The 23,349-nt window shown below is 37.7% G+C and overlaps 1 protein-coding gene across 1 annotated transcript; it reads right to left on the reverse strand.

The window, feature by feature from the left end:
* Positions 1–653: 653 nt before the first annotated feature.
* Positions 654–21,364, reverse strand: c1ql1l2 (complement component 1, q subcomponent-like 1-like 2). Its single transcript, XM_055194002.2, has 2 exons — positions 20,124–21,364; positions 654–1,099 (listed from the first exon to the last, which is right to left on the reverse strand). Exons 1-2 carry the CDS (start codon positions 20,733–20,735, stop codon positions 920–922), a joined length of 792 nt encoding a protein of 263 aa, XP_055049977.2. The 5' UTR covers positions 20,736–21,364; the 3' UTR covers positions 654–919.
* Positions 21,365–23,349: the final 1,985 nt, after the last annotated feature.

Genomic DNA, 23,349 nt, shown 5'->3' on the forward strand with positions numbered 1-23,349 from the left:
GACAGGTGAAGCCCCTCGACTTTTCTCTGTCCTTTATTTCTCCCCACATACCCACCACCTTGCAAATATTTCTTTGAATCAAAAGTAAAATGACTTGTACTTCTCAGATGGGAACAGCAAAAGTGCTGTCGTACTAAATATCACAACTGTTTCTTCAGGGATGCAGGGGGTAAAGATTGCGAGAGAGGGGAGTTTAGGGTTTAGTGCTAATTGACATTGGTAGTACTTCATGGAAATAGGGTAGCAGGTTCAGTTGTTTCATATACTTGTAAGGAGCAACATTCACCCACAAAGGTTATCAAGCACTGCAGTGCCAACAGATTACAACACATACCAAATAATGCAAAACAAACCCAGTGACCATCAATAGCCAACAGGGGGAGCTCTGCCCAATGTAGAAGTACAGAGAAATTGAATGCACGCAAGCTTTGTAATTAATTAACTACATTACTTTTTGTTTAGTTGTTCGATTTTAACCCAAGCCATCAAATTAACATCATTTCTTCCACAGTTGGGGGGGATTAGGGATATTTTTTTTCACAATAGATTTCTGCAGGTGAGAGTCTTACACACACAGTGAAGAAGGACGAGATCTATGCCAGTCACTCCTGAAATCTTAAAACAAGAAAGACAAACTGTCTTTTTTTAACACATGAGAGAAAAACACAATTGGATAACTTGTTTATTTCCTTGTCTTTCTTCCATCATCAATGCGATTCAAAGTGAATCTACTGAACTCTCGTTCCACTGAGTCTGTCATTTCAGTCGGATGAAACTTTTTCAGCTGTGAAAACTGGCACTCAAGTATGTGTCAAAGCAATGGAGAAATTCTTGTAAAATAAAGAATTGGGATGATAAATGCTCCATCTTTCTTTTCTCTACGTCTCTTTGCCACTTCTGTTTCTCTCCTCTCACTTGTTCAGTCAGCGTAAAGAATGAAGCCGGAGAAGGTGCTGTATTTGTTGTTGTTGCCCCCGTGGGCTTTGCCACCATCCAATTTGATGTAGACTTCATCACCAGCGTCTAGATGTAGGATCACACTGTTAGAGGCGTAGTCATAGTTCTGATCAGCGTCTTGAGCGATCGCACTGGCACGTACCTATATGAGAAAGCGAGAAAAAAAGAAAGAGGTTTAGTAAATAGGCAATACAGAAAAAATATAATGTCCAATTACACAGTGGTGATCTGTCTAGGTTACATGCACATACAGAATTTTTACTGGGATCACAGTGGCAGTTCTTAGATATTCGGTAACACTTCACCGTTTACTCATACCGTGTTCATAAGACTGACATATGACACCTTCACAATCATGACATGACATGTGCTATGAACATGAAGAAGATTAAATGCATGTTTTTGACAACTGTCGTTAAGTGTCATTCGTTATGTCATTTTTAATGCAAAGATGACATTGTTTTGATTGTCTTTGTTTTGAAAACTTGACATTAACCAATACATCATATCTTGTCATGACAACTTGACATTCCCAAAACAACATAACTGACAATTTTTTACCAATGATACAAATATAATTTGTAATTAAAATGTCATTAAGTGTTATAGTTTTATAACAGCATCATGAATATTTTTCTTGACCTCAACTAGTGGTACAAATATAATCTGTCATTAAAATGTCATTAAGTGTTAATAATTTGTCAACTAGTTTTATAACAACATCATTAATATTCTTCAGTTCATACAGTTTTTTAAGTTTCCTCCATGTGTTTAATAATATTATTATTCAATGATAATAATAATAATTTAAATTGATAAAATTATATTTTATTGCATTTGGAGACTGATTCACCAAAAAATAAATGTAAATGAAAACATTACAATAATGGGTTAAGTCATGCAGCATTGGGTCCATATCTCTGGAAAAACAGTTAACACTACCATGGAGTCACTTGATAAAAGTTACTCGGTACACTCCCCAAGTAGCCTGCAGCCAAATTCACGTAAAAAAAAAGATTACACCCTCCTCCTCTTTTAGTTCACGCCAGCGAGCGAACGCTGGCCCAATATTGATCCTCATCCTTCCTTTTATTCTGTCACTCTCCTGTTTTCTCTTTCTGGTCTCCTCCGACAAAACCTTACACTGTAAAAAAATTCCGTAGAAATTGCAGCTGGGTTGCCGGTAACTTACCGTAGATTTAAATGTATGTTTTTTACTGGCAACATTTTGTTCAAAGTTAAATGAACATCAAACATTTACAAGTATTTTTCTTTACAAAGTAAAACTAAAAAAACTGCATCAAACAAAACTTTCTGGGAAACACAATCTGGTGCAAAAAACAGAAAAAGGTTGATAATGATTTCTGATTCCCAGAATGCTTTGCAAGAGGCTGTTATTGTATAGTTTTATTCTGTAAAGATAAAGACTTGTTATAATTTAAAATTTATTTAATTTTGAACAAACTCTTGCCAGTAAATAACATAAATTTAAATCTACGGTAAATTACCGGCAACCCAGCTGCAACCACTCACGTCTGAATTTGACGAAGTGGAGGAAGTGACATATGCCGTAAAGCAGTCAAATTGTAATTCTTTTTATGCTCTGGTTACTACCCGAAACCCCAAGTTTAAAAGTACGAGTAAAAGCAATACAGACCCTGTCAGACTATGGTAGACATGTCATGCAACCTATTTTAAGTCGATGTACCATCACAAGGGTCTTGAAAATAAATTATAAAGGTTGAAAAACAAAGTGTCTGACTGTTAACTATAAAAAGCAAAGCAGCTTGTTTTCATTTAAATTCAGCAAGAAACACTCAGAGGAGCGAAATCTTGGCGCCACTAGTGTTTTGAGGTCAGAGTTCAAATCTGACGGCCAAGCATTTATCCATAATCTCTTTCTTGTTTCTATCTACAATTCTCAATAAATTATTTACACTGCTGAAAAACAATTCACATTTTGAAATTTGCTTTACTGCTAAAAGCATAACAAATAAAGTGTATTTCATTTCCTATTTTATTTCATAGATATTTTATTTTTCCATTTTATATGCTTCTATAACACTTTTTTATTCAACTACAGTAGCACTACTACTGTTGTTTTACAACAGGCTACCGCAAATTCAAAAATACAGTAAATCACTGTAAATTAAATGTTAATACCCATAATGCAATGCATATTACAGTAATGACCTGGAAAAGAAAATTATGGTATTTTACTGGCCATTTTGTGGTAAGTAACTGTAGAAATTACAGTTAAGTCTAACAGTGTTGTTTTTACAAACATACCTTACAAAAAACAATACTGGTGTGCATTTCTAGACAAAACAATGGCACTGATATATGTTAAGATATGTTAATGGAAGAAGTTTTTAAATTAAGGCAGCTCAAACATGCGTTTTAGTCTGGGACTAGGATAAGCCCTGTCCAGAAAACTACTACTACTGTATGTGTCCCACATTAGTCAGTGTCCCACGTTAGGGCAATTCACCCTTCACAGCAAGCTAATGAATAAAAGCTAAATTCAAAATTCATCTAGATCCATAAAATCCCCAACCTCTGCTAAATTAAAATCTTCCTTATTTAACAAAAATACGGATATCCATGGAGACGTAATTGCTTGACTCCAGGATGCTCTACTCTGGTTCAGATTGCCGTTAATAGTTACTGTTCACCTGAGCGTGCTGAGAAAAGATTGAGACGTGAACCGATTTAATATGTCTGGATTTGTTTGAGTATCACACGACAGAATTTAGGAAATTGCTGAGGATTTCAGTAATCTGTCGGGTGAATGAAAGTTCTAACTGGTGAAGGCATGAATATGTACAGCTGTGCATGCTTGGGTCTCTGTGTATGTGAACATGCTAAGAATTAAAAGTGACAGCCTGCCTTTTCTTTCAGTTCATTATCAGATGGAGAAAGTTGGACTTCGGATAAGTTACAGTAAGTGTTAATGCTAGAATGCTAGTTAAAAGGAAAGGAGTGAGGCATGTACTGTAAGTGTTTGTATTGTCGTGGTTCTAGATGACTTTTGTTCTTTCTAATTAAGATTTCTGTCTTAAAGGATTTCTCAGATCCAAAGAGAGCTCCGTGGGCAGAGGTGTTACAGCAGACCCCAATACACTATTATTATTAACACCAGTGTATGTGGGGGAGTGTATCGCTCCTACTCAGGGTAGCTTGTATTCACTGGCAATATTGATAATAAATTGAGAAAGAACATTGATTTGGGAAGGGGAGTGGTAAGAAAGGACTTGTATTAGTAAAATTTGAACATGTAAATGCAGCATCTGTTTTAACTGACTGCTCCTTATATGCATACTGACAAACTTTGTTTAGCAAGGGGAGAACTGTCTCATACCTTGTCTCATACTTAATTTCAAATAGCTTTTATTGCTTCAAGTCAAGTAACATTGTTACCTTGTAGGTGCTGGCTTTGGTTTACGTGCTTATAAAAATTAAATTAAAAAGTTCTCTTTATCTTATATAGACCGTGGGCAGCCAGGCAACTCGCTCAAAGTTTTGGAACAAAGTATGTTTGTGTTGCTTGAGTAAATGGCTGGTTTGATTATCCAAGCACACCTGTCCTGTTGAAATGTTAGCCAATGTTTGTGGCTAGGCACATGTGTGCCTCTGTCTAATTTCATTTGGGCACACAAACACGACGTGCCTGTAAATACCCTGGCAGAGGGGATTCCCAAAGGTCAAAGCCATATGGATATTTGGGCTGTGGTGGCTGAAGAGGGAAGTATGAGGCCGCAGTATTGATACTTATGGAGTGATGCAGTGATGGATTTATACACGTTAACTTATAAACAGCAGATTATAAATTTAGTAACAAAGCAAACCATAGAAAATGCAATTAAGAGAGAGAATTAATTTTATGAATGATCTGCCAATCGAAATTCTGCTGTGTTTTTCTGTTTTGTGCTGAGGCGGCGCCTGCCGGATCGGCTCCGTATTGATCAGACACGCTGTTTACCGAATATGTCAGTGTAAGAAGGCTGCAGGACATGAGTGACATTGCCTTAAATTTCCTGTCCTGCTTCAGTGTCGGTTTGCTGAGGCAAAGGGAGAGATTTGGAGCTCTCTGTAATCCAGAGACGAGCAGTATAGCACTCCTCAGGGAGATCAGCAAACACAGCAGAGACCTCTCATTAAGTTTTTATTGTTAACTGAATGACTGTGGGTGTGTCAGTGAGGGACTGTAATGTTGTCCTTAATTATGATGGACAGTGCAGAGAAAGAAGAAATCATATAACATGAAACAACTAGAAAAAGTAATGTAAGGCATAAAGGTTTAGGATTGTTGGATGAAGCCTCGTGACTGTAGAGTAAAGCGTTTGGTCAGATGAAAAGTATATGATTTGACAGTGTTAAATAGAAAATATATTAAACTGATGTGGTTGTTCTGAACTAACTTTACTTTTCTTAGTGGTTACATTTTTTATGATCCAACTGGTTTCAGGATAATGTTATATCCTTAAGCTAACACAACTGTACAGGCTGAGAAGCACAGGTGTTGTTCGTCATATTAACCAGGGATATATAACATTTGACAAACACAATCAGAATACGTCTCTCAAAAAAAATAAGATGTATCCGGAAACATATTTTTAGTTAGATTTTTTTGCTTGAGAAATGTCCATTTAAATTAATGCCACTTGCTTCGATCTTTTGTTCTTGTCTTTGAATATGATTGGATGAGAAGTGCTGACATATTTTCTCATTCACTCCCATCTTGGCATATATTGTGTTCTTCTTTTAAATAGTAAATTTCTACTTGCAATTCTTTCATCTGCCATGTCTTTCTTAAATCGTCCTAAAACATTCAATTCTGGCAGTATAGAGAGGCTGAGAACAGATGATCAATGGCTCGGGTAAGAAGAACAGCAGACGGCTGGTGATATAGTTTATATGGTTTAAGAGAGACACATACTGTACACTGACCCTTTGACCGTCTATCCATCATCCTTACTGCCCCACCCCATGCCCTCTGTTCTTTTCTCTTTTTTATTTATTTATAGTATATATTTATTTATTCATCTTATCCATTTACCCAAAGTCTGTAAAAATATTTTTTAATAAAAAAATATAGTTTAATATGGAAATTACACAACCTCAACTCTCTTAACCATAAAGGTGTGAAGGGCTCTTTGCAGTGAATACCATACTGTACAATAACTGTTTTTGAAAGAACCTTTCTTATAGGAATTGTTTCTTTTCCCCCCTTTTATTGCCTGGTAAACCACTATAAATAGCCTTTATTGTGAAGATTGACAAATTTCTCCCCACCCACAATCCACAAAATGTGACATTTTTTACCTGATACAATAGAGAGATCAGGTAAAAATCAATTGATGTTAATCAGAACCCAAACTGAATGAATTTGTCTATTATAAAATCATTTGTAATCAATGTTTGTATTCAAAGATTTGTAACAGTCTAACTGACAGGGCGCGAGGTGGTACCAGGGGACTCAATTTTATAAAATACATTAATTTATCATAAATTCTGTATAAATTAACCTACACTGTAAAGAATGTCTGTAGAAATTACAGTATTAATGGGTATTACTGGCAACAAGCTGCCAGTAACTTACTGTAGATTTTACATTTTTGTTATTTACTGGCAACATTTTGTTTAAAGTTAAATGAACATGAAACATTTTTTGACTTTATCTTCTACAGTAAGTTACTGGCAACCAGCTGCAAAATTACAGCAAATTTTTTAGAGTGTAAGGGGACACTGTAAAAAAATTACGTAGAAATTACAGTGTTATTGCAGCTGGGTTGCCGGTACCTTACCGTAGATTTAAATTTATGTTATTACTGGCAACACTTTGTTCAAACACTTTGTTACAGAGTAAAACTGAAAAAACAGCATCAAGCAAATAATTCCGCGAAACAAAATCTGAAGCAAAAAACAGAAAAAGGTTGATGATGATTTTTGGTTCCCAGAATGCTCCGCATGAGGCTGTTATTGTATAGTTTTATTCTGTAAAGACAAAGACCTGCCAATATTCAAAATACATCTAACCTTGAACAAACCCCTGCCAGCAAATAACATAAATTTAAACCTACGGTAAGTTACCAGCAACCCAGCTGCAATAACATTGTAATTTCTACAGAATTTTTTAATATTAATCAGTTTAATTCAAACTCTAAGTTTTATGTCATGAATTTTCTTTAGAGGGGGCGTGAAGAGATGCACCCTACACAAGGGGGCAAAAAAAGGCAAAAAGTTTGTGAACCACTGAGCTATACAGATGATTGGATACAATATTTAAATGTAGAGCTGTCAATTCATTTAAAATGTAATCATATTATTTATATGATATGCAAATTTATAAGTTTAAGTGATCACAATAATATACAGTACTGTGCAAAAGTCTTAGGACACCATCACCAGCTTGGTTGTTTTAGCAAAGTTTTAATGTCCATCCATATTTATTTTTAACTCTTTTTTTAAGATACAAACAGAAAAAAAATTCAAAACTAAATGTCTTCTTAAGGGATCAGTCAGTATTTAGTGTGACCTCTTTTAGCACAAAACACATCTTGAGCTTTTTTGAGGAGACTGAAGTCCTGAAGTCATTTAATTAGAAATTAGGATTTAATTCATTCATAGGATTTAATTTCATTTAGGTTTAAGAGATCTGCCTGCTATTTCTCAAGTTGAAGGGGAGTTTATCCTAAAAACTTGACACTTCAGCTTATACCTTTACACTGTTTTAAACACATTTCCTGTATTTTCTGGTTGTATTCTAATAAAGACACAATAATTATATATGATCATCACTATACAATTGCAAAAACAACAAATCTAATGGTAGCATGGTGGCCTAAGACTTTAGCACAGTACATCAATATGTACTGTAACAAGAAGCCAAATTCAAGAAAAATGAATCAATTTTAAGGTGCTGCCTTTGTTACTGTAACTCCATCGAAAAAACTCACAAAAAACAGTTCTTTAACTTCAGGGTTCATGATCAAATTGTATTTTTTGTATAGTTAATAGCACTAAATTAACACAATTAACTGACAGCCCAAATAACAAAAATAATATACATGTATAAAAAACTATTGTGGTCACTATAAAAAGGTACTTATATGTACCATTTAGGTACAAATACATTTATGAACTTTTTAGGAAATGTGTACTTTTTGAAAGGGAACCACTCCTGTGACAGCAATTATTCTGACATTGTATAAAGTCCATATTTAGAAATAAAGTTTGCTTTGGACGACACTTTTAATTGTGTAATGCAACAACTGTAAAGCTACTTTACTGTCTATTGCTTTTCATTATCATACAGTATAAAGTATATAGTTGGTCAAATGGAAGAAGTCTTTCCTTTACCCCACCAAGACGACTCTCTGCTGCTCTGACTTTCTGTTTTATTCTCTTTCTTTTTTTTCCAAGTCATTGTTTACCTTCTTGATTAAATCTGGTGAGTCTAATATCGATGTGCAAACAAAGGCTGCTATTCTGAATCCATGCCGATGTTCGTCCGGTGCATATTAATATCAAATAATCCGCCTTTAGCAGTCACAGCCCGCGCAGTGGCCTTATTAAAGGGTGAGCTCTTAGTGCCCAGGGAGCGCGTGGGATATGCTGAAGAGGATTTCGATGAAACATGTTTTAATCTTTTTTATTTTTAATATTAGCCTCCTCTGGGAGGCCGGACTTCCGTTGGTGGCTGCGCTTGGATATCATTTCAGACTAATTAAAAAGCAATTGAACCGTCATTGAAGTCTAAGCTTGTAAAGCTTTTAAAACTCTTATAAAGATTGAATGACAGAGGTTGTGTTGTGGCTGATTTACAATATTGTTAGAGTGATTTTATTGGCACAGCCCAGGCCGGAGCAACGAGGAGACATAAAAAAACAAAAACGCGCGGAACATTTCAATTCAGCGTAAACAGATATCAAGCACTAAGACGGATACATCAATTGCCTCTTACGAGTACGCTGTAAATATTTCATTTATGATGCCCTCCAAGCATCTGCGTCAGCTGACTCGTAAACAAAATCATTAAGGAAGATGGTCACTGCGATAAACTTCAAGCTTTACCAGGGAGAGAAATGGCAGGAAAGGAAAAGGACTGTGGGGGGATATAAATGAGGTGGAGGGGTTTAAGCATGAAACATGGAAGTGGAGTTGGGCAAAGTCAAAGAATGAGAGTCCAATGACAGCGCTAGGCTTTAGGGCTGGGTTACGGGGACAGGCAGCCTGCATTTAGCGTTTTATACACACAAAAACCGACGGTCCTGCTCTGGCACGCAGCTGTTTCGTAAGACAGTCGCAATGAATGTATGTCACTGTGCTCATAGCTGTTCAGATTCAGAGTCATTAAATGTTTTTTAGACTTTCAAAGTCGCACTCCTCTGCTTGGCCATGACTGAGACATGAATGTATAGAAATCACATTTCAGCCATAATCTTGCATGCTTCATGAACTCTCAGAAAATGGCACAAAAACTGGGGTACATTTGAACCTAAAGAGCACCTCAAAGGTGCATATTAGTACCTCACAGGTACATATTGGTACTTCACAGGTGAATATCTGTACCTTAATGATACATATTAGGACATTGTGTCCCAGTGACAGTATTTATACCTTTTCTTTCTTTTCTTTTCTTTTCTTTTTTTTCTTTGGTTCCAAAACGCGATCAACGGCATTTGAAAAAAAATAGTTACCAACAAAATCAGTATTGTATGAGGTCAGTATTAAAAAATAAATTCTTCATTTTACGCAAAATCCGATAACCGCTTTTTTTTCAAACCGCGACAAACGCCAGTCCTCCTTCTCTGCAGAATGCAATAAATCCGCTTAACCAATCACAGCGCGCCATTCCACACATTGTAAACAGTAATGGTGGTGCTTTGAATACACACAGAATCCTAGTTTTCCTCATCTACTTTGTACTTCATGATCAACAAACAAACATAAAAAATTTAATTTTTGATGGCATTGATAAACCTGTGGTGGCTTTCTGTGGCAGGGAAGAAACGTAAGCCATCAAAATCTAATAATTTACATGAGAGGCACTCAGGGGGAGGAAAAATGCCAGCTGTTGCTTGTTCTCACACGCCAGGATCAAGCTTCTGTCATGCTAACACATTGACCCCAGGGGATCTTATGAAAAACTTTCCATTATTTTACTCTAAGTCAATTAAAATCGAGCAGGACCAAAACATTTTACAGCTGATCGCCGTCAAAAAAAAGTTCAGCGACGACGTCCCAAGGATGACAGCAGCAATGACAGTGTTCTTAATGTTACAAAGTAAGTGTTTTAATTAATGCCATTAATGTTTATTTTTTTAATCAGTGTATACCACTAGTCAGCTAAATGAATATAACATGGCAAAGATGAATGCACATTTATATGTTGATTCAATAGATTTATAGCATTTAAAAAAAATCTTGTCATGGATTTATTGCATTTTGCAATATCCGTTTTTATAATAAATCTTTGAAAATCTAATTATTGATTTGAATTTCTTATGTTTTTATAACCTAAAGATGCTATGTGAACGTTTGTAACAAAAAAATAGTGCTTTTCATCTTGTCATTAACACATTTTTACCCAAATTAGTCAAAATGGATTTATTAACTCTTCATTTACACCTGGAGGGAATTATTTTTTCTCCTATTCCTAAATCTGCAGTGACCTCAATAAGGAACCATTCAAACTGTAGTTTGATAATCAATAAATTGGTAAACCATTCCGACAATATTTTAATTTAGAAAGTCCAAAAAACCTGTTCGAAGACGGCTGTTATTTTTGCAATTGTGTTTGGAATTTATGGCACAAAAATGACATTTGATATGTTAAATGACATTTAGCCTTCAATTAATTTACCTCATCACTGGCTCAAAATCTTAATAGAGTCAATGAGGGGATTATTTATATATATACGCTGAGAATGAAAAACCAATGAATCTTCTCACAGACATCCACAGCATCTCTCAGCCAGAGCCTGATCTGTCTCACTGTGATATTACTGTAAATATTTCATGTTTGGAAAGCAAACTAATCCTGACGGACACATCATGCGGTCTTCACGTTCCTCTGTTTCATTCTCTCTTTCTTTAATTTCCCTGTGAGTGACACCAGTTGACTCCCCGTACTCCATTACGGGATCTTATTCAGTGTGTGGTACTGCGGTTAAATTGAAGCATACGCCTGGCTCTAATTATACTTAAAAGGTGGATTGTGAGCTGCATCTCTGATCAAGGCTTAGCGGAGCACTTCATTCAGCGCTCAGAGAAAAATCCGCTCAGAGAGACGAGATGAAGCCAGATGCTCGTAGGTTCGGCAAAATTCCTGAGGACATCTGAGACTTCCATGTACTGCTTTTTCACTTGGGGTTATTAGTGAAGCAAACCTGATTAAGGACTAGATAAGTTGTGGAAAACAAAAGTGAAGGTGCCACGCTTTCATTTCCATCTGTCGTGCTACCACGCAGAGACGACCGGAGAGATTCATTTACCCAGATGCTCTTTGTCTTGTCAGCGATCTCCAGGAATGCTCGGAGAATGATGATATGTTTAAACAATAATTAGAAGTGTTTGAGGAGAACGGACAGAGGTGTTTGCACAGGGAATAAATGACAAAAATATTTTGACGTGACTTCAAAAGTGCCCCTAATGAAGTTATAATAACTGAGAAGGAGTTTAAATAATAAGGTGGTCCGCTGATGGTCATGATAGACGAGAGCCAGCTGGCTACAGAACAGGATGCCAGAAACTCATGCCAGACCAGCTTTTCTTCAGTTGCTGACATTTATGCATAAGAAAGAAAGCCAAGCCTACTCATACACACAGTTTCACTCAGTTATTGGGTTGCCACAGCTTTCATATCATGACTGTTCCAGTCATCTGTGATTATTGAATAAAATCTATATATTACACTCAGAAATGGTCCTTTCTAGCTGAGCATACCTTAAAAAGTTATATTCACTAGACATTTTATTATTACTCTATTGATTTCCAAAATTTCCAGGCCTAGAAATCACAATTTTAAAATCTTTTTTAAGTTTTTCATGACCCTGTTATATCCTGTAGAGAACACTCTTAAAATAAAGATGCCTAAAAAGTTCTTCACAGCGATGCCATAGAAGAACCATTTTTGATTCCTTAAAGAACCATTTCTTTCATACCTCTTTATAGTCTATACAACAATATTTCACTGCAAAGAACCTTTTGTAAAAAGTTTCAATCAGCAAAAAACTATTTCTATGGCATCATGAATCACCTTTATTTTAGGAGCTTTGGTGTATCTACAATACAAAATGCAAAAAAATCAATCTGAAGTCCTGATTTTCCTTACGTTGCTTAAAAGAGCAATTTGCATAGCATAATTTCTTGTGTTCATCAAAACAGCTCTGCATTTTACTACATCTGCAGTCTTTTATAACCCACCATATATCCAATATCTATGACTCCTTATAAAATATTGACTTTGACTACCCATCTCATCCCCCAAAAAGTCTGCAGCAAATACCTTATGTGAGCTTAGCATTAGCTAAAAACAAAATGACTGGAGAAGGATAAAGTTGCTTATTTCACTATAAATAATCCCCCATATTGGTTGTTAAAAAAGTAAAAGTGCATTACATTAAAGGGCCCATATTATGCAAAATCCTCTTTTACAAGGTATTTGGACATAAATGTGTGTTGGCAGTGTGTGAACACAACTACCCTACAATGAAATGTTTAATCCCCATTAAATCAAAGCAGTCTCATTAGATATGCTGTTTGCTTTTCTTGTTAATGTGATGTCACAATAACAAAGACCTGCCCACAGCCACTGACTGAGTGGTAAACTTTACACAAAAGCTTTTCAAAACGTTGTAGCAATTATGTGGTTAAAGATTATATTGTCCCAGACTGTATTCACAAAAATCAGATCCAGAGGCGGCCATGGCTTTTTTTTTTGAGGGCGCTCGATGCGAAGTTCGTCACAACATGTATGTAGCCCGTCATGTGTGTGGTTCGTAATTTCAAAATATTTGTTCTGCGCCTCGAGTGATCCTATGTGCATCACGTGTCTTGTCAAAATAAGTGCCTGCTGCAGACGCGTCTAAAGGGTTTATGATAAAAGTGACGCTCACGTTTGCCAGATACTCGCATAATCTTATGCGTAATCTTAAGAGTTTACTGTTAAAGGAATAGTCCATTTTCTTAAAAGAAAAATCCAGATAATTTACTTACCACCATGTCATCCAAAATGTTGATGTCTTTCTTTGTTCAGTCCAGAAGAAATTATATTCTCATTTTAATGGACTTTAATGGACACCAACACTTAACACGTAACACTTTTTTTCAACGGAGTTTCAAAGGACTCTAAACGATCCCAAACGAGGCATAAGGGTCTTATCTAGCGAAATGATTGTCATTTTTGACAAGAAAAATAAAAAATATGCACTTTTAACCACAACTTTTCGCCTAGGTCCGGTCCAGCGCGACCTAACGTAAATGCGTAGTGACGTAGGGAGGTCACGTGTTACATATATAAAACGCACATTTGCGGACCATTGTAAACAATAAACTGACACAAAGACATTAATTAGTATCATTCAACATACAACAACGGTCCACTTTCAACACACTTGTAAACACTGGGGCGGAGTTTCGTATTGCGTGAGGTCACGCTGATGCTTTCAAGACCGGAGGAATATGAGAAGTTGGAGTTTAAAAGTGCATATTTTTTATTTTTCTTGTCAAAAATGACAATTGTTTCGCTAGATAAGACCCTTATGCCTCGTTTGGGATCGTTTAGAGTCCTTTGATACTCGATACGTGTTGAGTTAAGTGTTAAGTGTTGATGTCCATTAAAGTCCATTAAAATGAGAAAAATCCTGCAATGTTTTCCTCAAAAAACATAATTTCTTCTCGACTAAACAAAGAAACATTCAACATTTTGGATGACATGGTGGTGAGTAAATTATCTGGATTTTTCTTTTAAGAAAATTGACTATTCCTTTAAGGGAGTGTCTTGCGTGTATTTTGTGAACATGAGGGTCTCTTTTATCATAAACGGTTTTGACGTGTGTGCAGCAGGCACTTATTTTGACAAAACACGTGATAAACATGGTTCACATGACGCAACAAATAAATATTTTGAAAACACGAGCAACACACATGACACTCCGAACACACATTTTGAATTTGCGCCACTCGGATGAGCAGTCACGAGCCCCCACTGATCAGATCTATTTTTAACTGAAAGCATTACACAAAACAGCACTTTTTTGCTCCGCCCAAATAGGGGTATTATGGACATGCTATAACAAATGATCTGGGGGGTATTTTACACTGAAACTTCTACACACAGACTTATATTACATCTTGCAAAAATGTACCTAAATTTTGGCCCTTCAAATAGTGTTCATTCATCCAGTAGCACAGGTGAGAGGAGCAACCCTCAGATCCAAATCCTTAACGCACAAATAACAAAATAAGGTTCAACCAAATATGCCACCATTACTGATATATATATCTCCTAAAAACACATTCCATTTAAATCGATGCATATTTTTAACATTTCAATATTAAGCTTCTTAGCCAACACATCTCACACTGAGAAAAGAAGCTGAGCACCCAAAATCCTAGAATCGCCCGGGGGCGCAAAATGCCCTGACCTCTAAGCTAAGCAGTCAGTAAAGAGCGTAGCTGCATAATGAAGCATCACACAGTGTTATAAAGCATTATTGTGTGATAGAGTGGTCTCACCTCTTCTCAGTACCATAATGAGCAGAGTGCAGTAATTCTGGTCTTTAGGGAGATTGAAGGAGAGGGAGAGAAAGATGAGGAAAGGGAGCGAGGGACGCGAGCGAGGGAGAGACGCATGGTTTCTGCTGCGGCATACATTTTTCATGAATTGCCCTATTCATCATTTGGCGCTGGGTGGATGGCTGTTATCTTACAGTAGCTGTTGTTTATTTTCTGAGGTGAACGAGGTGTTAAACACGCACAAGCGTGCGCTGACTAATTCAACCGGGTAACCGGGCTGAGGGCGGGAGTGTAAGCGGAGGGAAATGTGGGTGAGCGCTGTGTCTGAGTGGAACAGCTATTGATGAACATTGACGAGGGCCAAGTTGAGTCCCTCGAAAAGCATTGGGTGTGCATGTCTGTGTGTGTTCAAGCTAATAAATGAGTGGAGAGGGGGAGTGTGTAACACGGTATGTTTGTGTGTGTATTTGTGCTCATTAAAGATGAAGAGGGTCTCCTCAGTCAGTCAGTCAAAAACAGAGACACAGCTATTTTGGTGCAGGTATTCTACAGTACATACAGTTACAGGTATATACGCCACAAAACAACACAAACTAACAGCACAACCGCTAGTGTGGTATTTGACTGATGTGCATTTGAGGAACACTGCGGAGGTGTGGAAGGAGTAGCCTAAAAGTAAAGTCCCATGTCTATAAATAAATGATGGATTCCACCGTATAGCGCTTGCTCCATGTCACCCAGACACATTTGACACGTGTGGCATTTCCTCGCAGCACAGGCAAATCTAGCGCTAATAACCATACAGCACCCAATTAGACTGGTTTTAATGTTCTGCTCCACCGGGTGGCAAATTTAGTGTCCAATTAGACATCAGAACAGGGGCAAAGGCCCCGCCCCAGCACCTCAACAGCTGATTAGAGGCAGAAATGAAGAGCAGGAAAAGTGCGTTTGAGTGAAACGCAAGTACACCCACTAACTCAAATACAAATTAACAAGCTGTTATTGAAGAGCACTGCTTATTGGACTTGTTAAAAGATGGTTTGGACACTTTCAGGAGATCATTTTAAGGATAACAAGTTTCGGAAGAATGAATCTGAAAAGACTGAAAGATTTCGTATATTTCACAGAATGCACTGTGACCAAAATGACTATTGCACATGATGTATGTCTATTTGTCATGTTTCCAAAAATGATTAATCTAGGGGTTGTTTGGCCTCCAGCAACATGTTACCTGTCTCCCTCCATCCGAATACAGATGAACAACATCCCATTTATGTAGCATGTGTAATTAAACAAGTTATTTGCGAGGCACTAATAACCGAACATTGAACCCTGTAATTAAAAACACGCCTATGAAACACATTTTCCCTGTTCCAGATGGTGAAGTGTGTTCGTCTGGTTTGTTATCTGGATACACACATACACATTTACTTTAAGTATTGCTCCTACTCCTATTACTCATAATAGCACATTTTATCAATTTTTACATAAAAATGATCTGTTACTGTTTTTTTATCTGTTAAACTGCTTAACAGCAATTAATTGATATGCCTTCTGTTTTTAAGGGCGCTATATGTTTACTTGCTTATGTAATAAAAAACTGAGAATGACATGAGGTAAAAACAGAAAAGGTGTGTCATGCAAAATACTGCAAAACTTATTTAGTGTATAATATGAAACAGCTGTAAACCAAACAAATGAATCTTTGTATTGTGTGTCTGTGTGTGTGGTCTGAGACAGCACGATTATTCAGAAGGAGCCTCTTGAGAAACACAAAGAGTGCCTGGATGCATTCGCTTATAATGAAGTCAGAATGGGTTTGGTGGATTAATGACAATATCAACAGAAGGAACACAAGGACAGGTGCCAACGCAATCTGGATGCAGTTCAAAGTTTTTAATTACGATTACAAAGAATCCTTGGCAGTGTACACGCGCCTTTCTTTCCCCAGTCTTTTATTTTTCACTCCCTTCCCCTTTCCTTTATCGCATTTGAAGCGGAATTCCCAGCAAAGCCGTTAAACGTGTAAGGCCAGTGGAATTTGAAAAGGAAATCATGGGCATCTGTACACCTCCATCTGGCAAAGGTTTTCATTTGGGGAAAATGTTTGGCAAATTTAGAACAAACTTACTGTGGGATGGAACGAACAGGACATGTTGAAATGGATTAAGCGAATTGGATTCTGTGTATGCGTGTGTGTTAAAGCTAAAACCAATAAAACAAAAGCGAAGCTCCGGTCCAAGACTCAGCGCTCACTGCAATCTCACCAAAACACAAATATTCCTTATTTTCTTTCTCATTTACTCATACAAACACACATAGACCCTTGTATGTGTCTGTATGGTCAGTGTGGCCACTAGAACAATAGAGGAAGTCCACAGGGATACAGCAGACTAGCTGAAAGTCTGTTAGTACGCCATCACTGCCATTGAGAAACACAACACAGCAACTAAAAGTTTCTTTTAACTGTTAAGGACAAATGTGTGACTCTGACAATCCCAGATTTTGTACTGTATGTCCACTCTCTCTACACACAAACATATCTCTGAAAAAGCAGTTTAATTAGTGAGGCAGTAACCATTTTATACAGATTAGCTTAATCTCAACAGGAAGGCCCATCGCCTATGTCTGCCTAAAGTGTCTGTAAAGAAGGTCTCTAGAGATCAAGACCCATTGTGTTCAACAGACGGTGCTTTACGACAACATATGCTTTCCTTACCCAATGCTGTTCGTTCACACACTCCATAAATGCTGTACTGTGCTTCCAACAGTTTTTGCCTGCTCTTGCCTTTAGTGCGCTGCTTTTATGGTTTTGCTTAGACAATCTAGTCAGGGCACAGGGAAAACAAAGACATCTAAAACAGCAGTAACGCTTCTCCGGTGACAAACTTTTACAAGTGCGGAGGGTACACATTTAGGCTACAGTACTTGCAGTCTCTACGGGACCACTTCTTAGTGGGTGTTGCTCTCTGATCTCTGCTTTACTTAGCAGGACTCATGGATAATAACTCTAATTTTATTTATTATAGTAAAAGTGCAGTAACCATGTTTTAATTATAGTAAAATTGCATAGTTTTTGGCACACGAATTACCATGGTTTTAAGCATGGTTAGACAGTAGGTACTGTTAATTTGTGGTTTGTTGGTTTAATTTGTAGTAAAACCATGGATAATATTCATAAAGGATAAAATACGTTTTTGAGTAGTTTGTTAGACAGCTTGGTTTGATCCAATGAAGAAACTGTAATTATGTTTAAATAAAGATAATTAAAAGAAGGACGTGCAGGGACGGTGAGGCGAGGGAGAGGGAAATGTGAGATATGTTGAGAGAAAACAATTCCAGAAATTACAGTAAATGTTATCTTATATCCACTCTTTATATCAGCTGTTAAAAGTCTTCTCTTTTTGACACTTTCTTTGTGAAAGCTAAATTATTTACTTTAAGAGAGACTGATGGATTTATCTGAATATATCTTTCGGAATCTCCGGTTGCCGCGGCAACGGTGCGTCCTGCGCGCTGACCTCCAGGTCGCAGAGACACAAAAACATTCAGGTGCTGCCTGCTTCTCCCTCTCGCACCTTACAGTTAAATATAAATGTTGACAGATATGCTGTTAAGCTGTGGGTCGCAAATGGGAAACATGTAGGCTACCTGTATGTTCTTTTAATTCATAAGGGGGCATAGAAGTTTTGGAGTTTTATTAACTCATAATAAACATTTACAGTGTTAATTGTACGTAGGCCTGAAACACGCATAAAATAACGCAGTTAAATGTTACTGCGTAAAAAACACCAAGGAAGCACAAAATAGGCTAACCTTTACATTTAGGCATATCAGAAGGCGTCGTTTTGTAAAATAAAATTTAAATAGCCTATATCTACAGTAAATATGCTACAGAAATTATTTACTCTTGGTAAGACGTGCAAACACACATTTATATCGTACTGAATCTTTAAATGAGAGCATTTAAAGTGTATTTTATTACGCTCATCAGTTTGCTTGATTTTATTGTTGTTTGTAAGAATACATTAATTTCAAGCAGGCTAAGGGAATTATCATTTAAGAGGCTGAAAAGTCAGATTTAAGTCATACTTAAGTCAAATTTAAGATGATTGTAGCTACCTGATCAGTGGTCTAAAATAAGATTGATTTATATGAGTGTGATTATAACAAGCGCGAAATGTCTGTACAAACATGAAAAAGTTAATAAAACATTTATATCGCTAATAGCCGTGTACATTGGATATACATTGAATTTATTCGTAGCATTTATAACATTTACAATCTAGAAATATACTTTGAAATGTAAATAATTAACTTGGAGAGCGACTGACACTATCCTGAACTCTGCGAACGGCGCGTGCACCTGAGAGAGTACCGCGCTCTAAAAGCTCCGAATGAATACAGATGTCGGGTGGGATATTTTTAGTTCTTACACAAACCATGCACTTGCATACTTTATTATATCATCACAAAAAAAGCAAACAAAATATTGATCATCTAAATTTATTTAGGACTAGAAAGAGGGGTAAAGGCTGAGTGAAAAGGAGAGACGACAATTTCTGATTTCTGATAGCTACATTTAGAAAACAAGAATGTCACTTGCCTCTCTGGCGTTGTGATTTCAAGTTCCTGAAGTTTTAGGATTTCGCATGCGCCGCCAGTTTTTGTGCGGTTTAATGCACCCCTAATAGGCTACCATACACATTCCAAACTACAGAACCAAAACACCCCGTTCCATTCTTTGTGGAAAAAAACCAAACTCATGCTGTCATGAAATTAAATAAAACAGAATAAATGAATCTCTCAATTTCTCCCTTTACCATCTCTATTAAAAACATAGCCTTATAATAATGAATACACTTCAGAAAAATATCTGCATTAATAATGCACGCGGACGTTTAATTAAACTTTAAAATGCGCGGAATATCTGACCTTTATTTAAAAAAGTTTGTACCGGCAATAAAGTTTATTATCAATTCAATAAAAGACAGAGAATATATCTGTCCTCTGTTAGAGGGGACGCGCACAATGTCAGCGCGCTTTCAGCGCGTGTGTGTGTCTCTGCAGCTGTGGGAACTTCACCCGCGTGCTCTGGGGGACCAAAAACTCACAGCAGCTGTTAACGCTTCTTTCAGTGGTTTCACGAGAATACAGAAACAGAGGAAACGAAAGGATAGAGAGGACGTGAAACGTCTCGATTGTCCTCTGTGGGGTCATCATTAACAGTTTAATAAATTCAGATACGCTCTGCGAATACCAGCTTAAACCACTAGCGCATAACAACAGAAACATGTACCACAAACATAAAAGAGACAAAAAACACAATAAACATAGGACATAAAAAGAATACTAATCACAAATTATCTTCTGAAGACAAAAGAGCACAGGTGCATGGACAAAAGGGAAAATCTGGCACGTACCTGTCCGTTTTTGCACAGGTCAGCCCACATGCTGGTTCCATCACCACCTCTCATCAGGACGTGGTAGATAAAGAAATACGTGCCAGGTACACTGCAGATAAACTTGCCTGCACTGCCATCATAATTGTTGCCAAGGTTGGTGACTACATCATCAAACTTGAGGATCTCATAGCCCTCGTGTGGATTCTTCAGTCCGGCGTAGAAAGCCACTCTTGGGTGTGTGTTGTACGTAACTGTGCTGATAGCTCCGTCATCGCCCAGGCTCAAAACCCCGCTTCGGCCCCTGTCCCCCCGGTCCCCCGGAGGCCCCATCGGACCCGGGGGCCCTGGCTCCCCCGGTGGCCCCGGAGGTCCGGGTTTGCCCGGCCGGCCCGGCTTCCCCTGTGGCCCCCGGAGGAGCGTGGAGGGTGGAGGCATGTTGCTGTGGTCGGCCAAAGCCTCGGCCTCGGCCTGCACAGAAGAGCCAGTGCTGGTGATGCCCGTGGTGGTGCCCTTGTTCTGGTAAGGGTCGCACACCATTCGACAGGTACCCAGCATCTCGTAGTGGCTGTTGTCATTGCTCACGGAGCTGACCAGCACGGGGATTAGCACCACCAGCACCAGCACCAGCATGACCCCAACGGCGGCCGCCACCAGGGTCTTCCTGCCCAGGCTGAGGCGCGGGAGTGGCTGGGCAGCCAGCGTGGGTCTGCCGGGAGCCGAAATGGTGACTGCTGAAGAAGAGGAGACCCGCAGAGAGAGACAGATAGATAGAGGGGTGCAGGGGGTCCGGGGGATAGGCGACAAACCCTAGGATCCCAGGTGATTGGAGGAGTGCGTGAGGGAGAAAGAGACCCACATACACAAACTCTCGCACAGTTGCCCAGCTCCGTTCACGTCTGGTTTGCTTAGCTGGCTCACTGGATGCGTTGGGCTGGCAGGAGAGAGGTCTCACACAGATCCCACATCCGCTCGCTCACACACTCAGTCCACACATACATACACACACATGCATGCACATGCACTCACACGCTCTTCCAAAAAGTTGATCCCATTGCCTGGTAGAGGGAATTGCACATGATAATGAAAAGAATGAGGGATGGCAGAGGCAGCAAAGAGAAAGAGAGGGTGAAGTGAGCGAGTGAGTGTGCGCATGAGAGTGAAGGACAGCGAGTGAAAGAGAGAGAGAGAGCGCAGCAGATGTAGAGGAGAGGAGGAGAGACAGGGTATGTTTGCAGAGGCGTTTTCTCAGACTGAGGGTTTTATACTCACTAACCCTCCCCACTCTCACACATTCTCTCTCTCTCTCTTTCTCTCCCTCTCTCTCTCTCTATCCCTCCCTGTCATAGCAATACAGCCAGGGGTGTGAAGCAAAAGTAGCCCAGAGAGGGGGACAATAAAGCAAAATATGAAACAATATGGACAAAATATATGGAAAATATGAATGACAAAAAAAAGTTTGATGTCTACATTTTGACACTAGTCATAATATAAAAGAAGTTCAATGTTCAGAGCCATCATATGGAACAAATATTTGTTTTTCTTGGTATTTTGCATTCATTGGACCATGAAAACATACTTAAATACTAAGAATAAAGGACTTTCTTTTCAATCCAAAAAGACAATTTTTCAAAACAAAGCTACAAAAATGGTTTAGTCTGAGGTCAACAGAGTAAACTGGTTTGGTATTCAGATCCTTGACACACCCAGTCAACATGAGTTAATATGGATGAAGTAGGATGATGTCACCATTCCTACCGCAGCAGAGGAAATTAAAGAGTAAAATGTGTTAAAGACTGGAACCTTGTGCTATTTCTATAACATATTTTGCACCTGCACAGTGCATACCCTTTCTTAGGGTTCCAACGTTAGAAACAATAGCTGAAGTTTATTATTTCCAGGGTGCTTGATCATTTCAGCCCGACCTTCACATTTCAGCACAGGTTGTTTTCTGAACCTGTCACAATGTGATGTAGGCTTTGCAAAGAGGCTGCTATTGAAGGATGGGATGGCTTAAAATTATATTGAACTTGACAGCAAACTTGCAGAGGGTGAACATTTTCAGAACAGCTCTGGATCTTATTTTACATGTAAAAGGTTGTTTACATAGATGTCTTACATGCACAAATACAAAAAAATACCCATTCTGTAGGGCAGAGATGTTGGTCAAAAACATTCAATTTCAAATAGAAACACCGGTAAAAAAATAAATACAGTGATCAAATGTATCATTTGACACATTTAATAAAAACAACCAACTTTCAAGTGGTACACATGTGGGTGATTCTCATGAAATCTAGACTTAGAAGGTGTCTGGCAACAGATTTTTTTTAAAAAAAGCCCTTTAAGTTATTTTTTTGCACATATAAGATTAGGGCTGAACTTACTATAACCATTATTTTTAGAGGATTTAAAAAATATTTCCTATAGAATTATTTAAATTTTTTAGATTATCATTATCAAAAATTATCATTACCACAACATGATATTACATTAAATATATGCATTTACAAACTGATGTTTCGGTAATGAGAACTAAAAAGTTGTCTAGGTGCTATGACAAACAAAATTTCAAATTTTTTCTGGAGAGAAAAATAAGAACTGCTTACCTGGTAGCCATCTTGATTGTCACAGTCAATTATGTCCCTTTCAACTTTTTTTTGTGAAAATGTTAGTTCCTTGGGGGCTTAAACAATGATTGAAAATTGTTGCGGAGGATGAGAAAATTTTTCTTGGACACATTTGTATTCCTTATTATTATCTCTACATTTACCAATGATCACTAAATACTACATGTTTCTTTACTGTAAATGTTTATAGTATAACATGCACTGAAGCTTTTTATTTTTTAGATTTTTTAATTATAAATATTTCCATGTCAATGAACCCAAGTCCAGTCATAGACACGTTGCGGTAATGAAAATTTTCCCCATAAATGTGGAAAAAACAACAAAATTGGTTTGTATGATGTCAAATGAAAGTATGTGCAAAATAGTACATGAAGAGATGTTTGTAACTGTATGCTTCTTATTTTGATACTCTTACTTTGCATTTACATTTTTATCAAAATGTTTCATGACACCTCATAAGTCTAATTTTGCGAGAATCACGTATGCTGTCCATGATTCATTGAAGTTATTGGTCTGAACTTCAGGCAGGTGTATCTACTGAAACCAATGTCTTGGTGCTGCTCTTCTTTACATGGTTAATTAAAGTAGTGTCTAGAGCTTTATACAATTATTTAAAA

Source organism: Misgurnus anguillicaudatus, chromosome 19, assembly GCF_027580225.2.
Source record: "Misgurnus anguillicaudatus chromosome 19, ASM2758022v2, whole genome shotgun sequence".
Classification (NCBI taxonomy): Eukaryota; Metazoa; Chordata; class Actinopteri; order Cypriniformes; family Cobitidae; genus Misgurnus; species Misgurnus anguillicaudatus.

Coding starts and splice junctions, on each gene's coding strand:
- c1ql1l2 (XM_055194002.2), bottom strand. CDS start 20,735: ATGCTGGTGCTGGTGCTGGTGGTGCTAATCCCCGTGCTGGTCAGCTCC. Junction 1,100..20,123: donor ACCTGTGCAAAAACGGACAG/GTACGTGCCAGA, acceptor TTTCTCATATAG/GTACGTGCCAGTGCGATCGC.